The 7,500-nt window shown below is 39.3% G+C and overlaps 1 protein-coding gene across 1 annotated transcript in view; it reads left to right on the top strand.

Annotated features, from left to right (window-relative positions):
• Positions 1-7,500, top strand: part of LOC106880752 (protein Wnt-2b) — a 180,781-nt gene that overhangs the window by 162,424 nt on the left and 10,857 nt on the right. The window contains exons 3-4 of the mRNA XM_014930849.3: positions 1,319-1,596; positions 4,689-4,953. Of these exons, the coding sequence (XP_014786335.1) occupies positions 1,319-1,596; positions 4,689-4,953 (543 nt within the window). The remainder of the gene's footprint in view (positions 1-1,318; positions 1,597-4,688; positions 4,954-7,500) is intronic.

Here is a 7,500-nt window from a genome sequence, read left to right as displayed (position 1 = left end):
TAATTTGTATTACACGTCTGACATGAACGTTCATTTTGTGTAACAATTCTCGTATCGGTTTCTTTCTAGTTACCTCCCCACGATCATCAGCATGATCACCACCACCACCACCACCACCACCACCATCATCATCATCATCACTACCTACAAATTCGTGGTCATAGTAGTATTGGTGGTGTAGTCATCGTTGTCATCATCATCTTTATCACCATCATCATCATCATCATCATCATCATCTTCATCATCATCATCATCATCATCATCATCATCATCATCATCATCATCATCATCACTATAATCATCACCATCATTATCACCATCTTCATCAAGACGTCAGCATTTATTCATTTACAGAGTCAAATTCCGCCGACGTCGACTTTGTCCTTTCATCCTTTCGGGGGTCGATAAATTAAGTACCAGTGAAACACTGTGGTCGAAGCACTTGACCACCAAATTTAAGGCTTTGTGCTTTTAGTAGAACAGATTATTCATTAACAGAGTCATGTTAATCCTTGTTATTATCGCCGTCATTTTGGTTGTTGGAAATGTGGTATAATACTAACAATTAACTCGGTATCATCTATACAAACATATACAAAAACATTTATGCCAACCAGTCTCAGTAGACCCACGACCCGTCCCACTCTATGCTCTTAAATAGACACACGGCTAATCAAGGTTTAATTAAGACTAAATTTACAGATTTCGCTCCAGTGAGACACAGTGCAGAGCAAATATTTAATTCGGTTAATACGCTGGTTAATGGATTAATGAAAATGGAAGTAAATTGACTGTAAGTGACGACATTGATATCCAATAATCAAATATATAGAACTGGTGAAATCTCTGAGTTTTGTTAATAAGACACCCCCCCCCCCATTTGCCGAGAATACAAGCACCCTCTAGTATAGTATCTTCTAGTGATATCTGAAGTTCAGAAATGGCGACTGAGTCACGTCGTTCAATGTGGTAAATGTAGCAATGAATGCCACTGAAAATGCAATTCGTTGGCTTGCGTGTCGATGTCGACAAATGATAGCCAACTCTTTTACATATAAACAATGAAATAATGCAGTTTAAAAAAAAAACTGACGGGAAGTGGTGGTATTATTTGTAGCAATTCTCCATAGATTGTTTACATGAAATTATCAGATTTCACTGTCGGTACATCCTGCATTTTACGTTCACTTTTTGAATCCACAAATCGCTTGTTTACCCTTAATTCTACCATTCATTAGATCTCACTTGGTTTCGTAATTTTTTGTTATAATTTAACATTTGTCTTTCAGATTTTTTCATTGGTATCTATTTATTTCAGGGAGCCGAGAGGCTGCATTCGTATACGCCATATCTTCTTCTGCTGTAGTGCATGCAATCACACGAGCCTGTAGTAAAGGGACGTTGCGGGACTGTTCTTGTGATCCAACAAAACTGGGCAAAGGACGTGATAAAAAAGGCAATTTTGAATGGGGAGGCTGCAGTGACAACGTGCGCTACGGGAGTGACTTTTCACGAATGTTTATTGATGCGCGAGAAAAAAAAGTTCGTGATGCCAGAGCGCTAATGAATCTACATAACAACAGAGCTGGGAGGAGGGTAAGATATGATCTCTTTCTACATTTGTTTTGTGTTTAACCTTATACTTCAACAAAACCTACTCAAGGCCAACATTTTACAAGACCATCTACTATGTATATAGATGTACATACATGTATAAATACACACAGACATATATTTATATATAAACAAATGAGTGGTCAGTGGTATGTATTTAAATAATATGGACAAATGCAGGACTATCAAATACCATACAACATAAATTCCTAATTTTCTTTCTTGGCGAGTCAGCTTTGGAGAATTATTGATTTTTGACAGTATTTCCCTATCTCATATGCAGTTGGTCTTTATTGCCATTTGGCAGTTGTGACGAATCCTATAGAGGCAGAGATAATTTCAATATATCAGGAATTTGTATTGTATGGTAGTTGAGGTACCTATTTTGTCTCTCTGTCCCTGTCTATCTGACTGACTCTCCCCCCACTCTCTCACTCTGCATATATCTGTGTGTTTTTGTGTGAAGGCGCGTGGCTTAGTGGTTAGGGTGTTTCTATTCCCAGACTGGCTGTGCGTTGTGCATAAAGTAAAACACTCCAAGTCAGGTAGCTTCAGTCTACTGAGCTGTATATGGGTAACCATGGAAAGGACCGGCATTCCGTTCATTGGAAATGTTCGCCTGTCCGCCGACCCAACAAGGTGACACAATTCGAAAGCTATGCGAGGTAGTGCATTTTGAGCTGCGCATTCCTATACACAAATGTGTATAATACAATATACTTACTGCACTATTTATTTCCATATTAGACTATATATGTGTATGTGAATATAATATAATATGTATGTATGTATGTATGTATGTATGTATGTATGCATGTGTGCATATGCGTATGTATGTGCGCATATGTATGTATGTATGTATGTATATATATATATATATATATATATATATATATATATATATATATATATACATACATATATATACATATATAAATTGAACCACAAAAGAAACGTCGCACACATACTAAATAGAAACCGGTTTATTAACAGACTGCCATAGCATTGACTGAAGAGTGCTAATTAAGAGATGAACTCAATATCTCGTGTGACCACGGTTAGCCCTGATTACCGCCAGGCATCTTCTGTACATTCAATGCACCAAACGATTGATGAGGGCCATCGGGAGAGCAGCGCAAACTCTGTTAAAACTTGCAGTGAGTAGTGCCACTGTTGCCGGCCTTGGACTGATGTCATTTAGCCTTTTTTGGATTTCGTGTCACAGGTGCTTTATGGGGTTCAAGTTCGGACTTGGGGCAGGCCATGGCAGTATCTGTATGCTCTGCTGTTGTCAATCTGGCAGTATGGGCACGGGCGTTGTCGTGTTGGAACACGTGATTTCGATGACGGCTACAGTATGCCACAATGTGAAGCCTCAACACTTGGTCGATGTAGCGAGCAGCGGTTACATCATTGCCCCGGCCTGGGCCGATGTTTTGGAAGACCACCGGTCCAAGTTTCTGATTGAGTGCAATTCCACCCCATACCATGAGGCTGTCTTCCCAATGAGTCTCTCTCCACCACACTGCCCTTGACATGACGTTCACCCCTTCTTCTCCAAACCCTAGCTCTGCTATCTGCCACAGAAATGCAATATCGACTGCCGTCAGAGAAGACTACAATCCTCCACTGCTGATATCACCAGTTCTGACGTTTTTGAGCCCACGGCAAACGTGCCCGTCGATGACGATCTGTGGGGATGGGGCCCTTAACCGGACGTCGAAAAGACATTAAAAGATTTCAGCTGACGGTGAACTGTCTCTGCACAAATGTGTCTGTGGTGAGTCCCTATGGTCTGCCCAGCTGATACCGTTGCCCTCCGGAATCGGTCCTGCAAGTGCTGCCGGTGCAGGTGGTTATCTTGACGCGCCGCTGTAACCCTTGGTCAAACACTGTGTGGACGATCATCAGTGCTGTTTGTGGCATTGTATCGTACCCACAGCCGCTCAAGTGTCCGAATACTGCAGATCAAGTCATTAGCAATCACCTGTGGGCGTCGAGCAGCATGGAGACGTTCAATGGCTTGCTCCCTCTAATTTCGTGTCAGTCTTGGCATGCTTGCTGCGTCCAGGAAACGAATGACCCAATGAGTCAACATTTAGCACGTCCATCATGCTTTTCATAAAGATGCGTTCTGGGGCATTAACATGTTCACGAAAAGTGAGTGAGTTCGAATTCTACATGCAATCCTTGTGTTTTCAAAAGAGAATGGTGTTGTGGGTCAGTGAGATCTTCCCGATGTCAAATTACCTAGAAATATGATAAAATCCATATAATCTCAATATAGTGTGTGAAAGAAATAATCTTTTACAGTGCAACGTTTCTTTTGTAGTTCGGTCTCTCTCTCTCTCTCTCTCTCTCTCTCTCTCTCTCTCTCTCTCTCTCTCTCTCTCTCTCTCTCTCTCTCTCTCTCTCTCTCTCTCTCTCTCGTTTCTCTGTCTTTTTCGTTGTTGGAAAAAGAGTTCGTTTTCTGTCTTCGTCTTTATGTTTTCGTTTCTCATTGTGTTTAACGTCTTTTGTGATGTCCTGTACCCATATATGCTTGTATGTATACATATAGATGTATGGATATATGCATATAATTATATATTATTTATGTTATTATATATATATATATATGTGTGTGTGTGTGTATGTATGTATGTATGTATGTATATATATATTTACAGAATAATTATAAAATAAGAACGTGCGTGGTGTTAAATAAAATAATATGTTCAAAAATTACAAAGAAACACAAAAAACGGAACAAACGGAAAATACACATAGAATGTCGCTAGATCCTCATCAGTTCAAAGGATTGGTAGGAAATTTTAACGATCCTTTGGACTGTAACTAATAAAGACTTAGCGACATTGTATGTGTGCATTTTCCATTTTTTCCGTTTGTTCCGTTGTATGTATGTATGTATGTATGTATGTATGCATGTATGTATGCATGTGTGTGTGTGTGTGTGTATGTGCATTTTATAGACGATACGTGACCATGCATGTATTATCATGTAAGACATTATTTCCTCCCCCCACACAACGTTTCCCCTTCACTGATAGCATGTTTATTCTTCTCTTCTGGAGGCAGTAAAACGCTTCATGAAGCTGGAATGCAAGTGCCATGGAGTTTCGGGTTCCTGTTCCATACGTACATGCTGGTCTGCGATGATGGAATTCCGTAGAGTTGGCGACTACCTCAAAAACAAATACAATGGTGCTGTACAAGTAATGATGAACCAAGAAGGTACCGGACTAATTGTGGCCAACAAAGACCACAAGCGACCGACCAGGTCTGATCTCGTCTATTTCGAGTCATCACCCGATTATTGTGTCAGAGATCTTGAAATTGGTAAGAGATGATTTTGTGATTCGCTGCAGCTGTTGTTTTTTGTCGTTGTTATTATTGTTATTATTCACGAAGGCGGCGATCTGGTAGAATCGTTAGCGCACCGGGCAAAATGTTTAGCAGCATTTCGTCCGTCCTTACGTTCTGAGTTCAAATTCCGCCGACGTCGACTTTATATCTCATTCTTTCGGTGGCGATAAAATAAGTACCAGTTGAACACTGGAGTCGATGTTATCCTTCAACCAAAGTTATTGCTCTTGTGTCAAAATTTGAAACCGTTATTATTGTTGTTGACGATTTCAAAATATCAGTGATTTCGTTATTATACACACACACACACTCCCTCATAATGATATGTGAATGTAAGTCCCAAGAATCTAGATGTAGGACGTTACTAAGCTTCGAACAGTCCGTACAAATAATAAAAAAACAACTTTCAGAAACAATATTGGTTTATTGGTGTGGAAGGCTGCAAATTCTTTTCCATGTCGAAGTTCGATAAGCCGGACAAAGTTATATTATAGTTCACGGTTAGTAACTAAGGCTGCTATGTATGCAAATATATAAATACACACAGCTCGCTCTTGAGTGCAACAGATAACATGTAACCCAGGACAACCTGTTGCATGGTCGGACCGTGAGCAACTAAACCGGCAACACCAAAAAGCATGCTTAGTGAATAGGATGGCTTTTGGACACCTTGCGGTATGATAAACAAGGCCTGTCAAAGCGTGAATGAACTCATGAGACATTCGAATACGTGTTATATATATTTATTTATACATATACTGTTATCCTTATAATCATTAAGGCGGTGAGAAATGATAGTGAGTTGCGTTATATATTTCAGCTCTGTACGTTCCACCGGGGTAGACTTCGTCTCTTACCCCACGAAGGTCAATGGTGTTAATTAACAGTCAAGTACTGGGGTCAGTGAATTAACACCTCCCTCGACATTTGCTAGCCTTGTGCCAAAATTTGAAATATTGAGCCAAACATTCAACTCTCATTAGAGAGTCGAAAAAATTCCTGGCAGTATTTATTCCAGTTAAGGAGGCAAGTTGGCAGAATCGTTTGTCCGCCGGGAGAAATACTTAGCGGTATTTCGTCCATTTTTGCGTTCTGAGTTCAAAATTCGCCGGGGTCGACTTTACCTTTCATACTTTCGGGATCAATAAAATAAGTACCAGTTGAGCACTGGGGTCAATTTAATAGACCTACCCCTGCCAAAATTTGAAATCATTATGAATTTCTAGAAAACAAAAAAGCGGCGAGCTACCAGAATTATTTGCACGCCGGACAAAATGCCTTTCATCCTTTCGGGGTCCATAAACTAAATACCAGTTGAGCAGTGTGGTCGATGTTATCGGCTTATTCACTTCCTCGAAATTGCTGGCCTGGTGCCAAAATTTGAAACTAATATTTATTCTGGCTGCTTATGTCCAGAGTTCAATAAAATAAAATGCCACTGAAGTACTGTAGTTGATAGTATCTACTGGTCTACTACCCTCAGAAATTGCTGGCGTTGTGCCCCTAAATTAGAAACCATTATCTTTCTAATCAAATTAATTTCTCAAACATTACTCCATTATCTTAAAATAAAACAAAACAATGGTACTGCCACATAAGTTAATGCAGTCCTAGGTGGCCTTAAAAGAAATAGAAAATAACAAAGGATCTTTACGGTTGGAATGACTTTGATCAGAGGTCCGCTTCATTCCAGATTGACCTCCATAGCTAAACAACAACGGTAACAACAAGAACAAGAAAATTATTAATAAAAATGAAAAAAGGAAAGCAAGACGTGATCAACACGAGACGCGAATGAAGTAATTTAATTATAAAAGTACAAAAAAAAACTGCTAAAATTTATAATTAATTTTTAATGAGAAAACATAATTAAATTGTTTTAGGATCGGAGATCATGCGTGAAAGAAAGGGAGAGAATGTGTGTGAGAGAGAGACAGACAGACAGAAGAGGGGGAAAAGGAAAGGAAAACGAGCAATGTTTTATGTTTCACGTGTCTGATCTTTCTGTGAACTTAATGTTTGTATTGTAGTTGGTCGGGTTCCCAGGTCATCTGCGATGTATAGCAGACTTATAATGAAAAAGAGTTCGACCGGTCTTTCTTTCTTTCTTTTTTTTTTTGTTTGTTTGTTTCCTTCTTTTGTTTCTATCCCATCTATATTTTAGATTAGACAAAGTATATCGTGGACTACGTTATAGAATGTGATTTTCTTCTTCTTCTTTTCTTCCAGACGTGCGTTAAATTGTTATTTAAGGGAAATTTGTCAGCTGTTTCTTGCAAATAGTGTGAATATATAGCGGTCTTGTATAAACACACACACACACACACACACACACACACACACACACACACACACACACAAACACACATACACACACACACACACACACACACACACACACACACACACACACACACACACACACACACACACACACACAAACTTACTTGTGCGTTAAGTGTTTCTTTTCATTGCAATAATATTGTGTATAAAGACTTATTGGTTATTCGTCACAACATC

The sequence above is a fragment of the Octopus bimaculoides genome, chromosome 11, assembly GCF_046866305.1.
Source record: "Octopus bimaculoides isolate indiv1 chromosome 11, ASM4686630v1, whole genome shotgun sequence".
NCBI lineage: Eukaryota > Metazoa > Mollusca > Cephalopoda > Octopoda > Octopodidae > Octopus > Octopus bimaculoides.
Note: the sequence above shows the minus strand (reverse complement) of the source record. Positions and strands in the feature narration are given on the sequence as shown.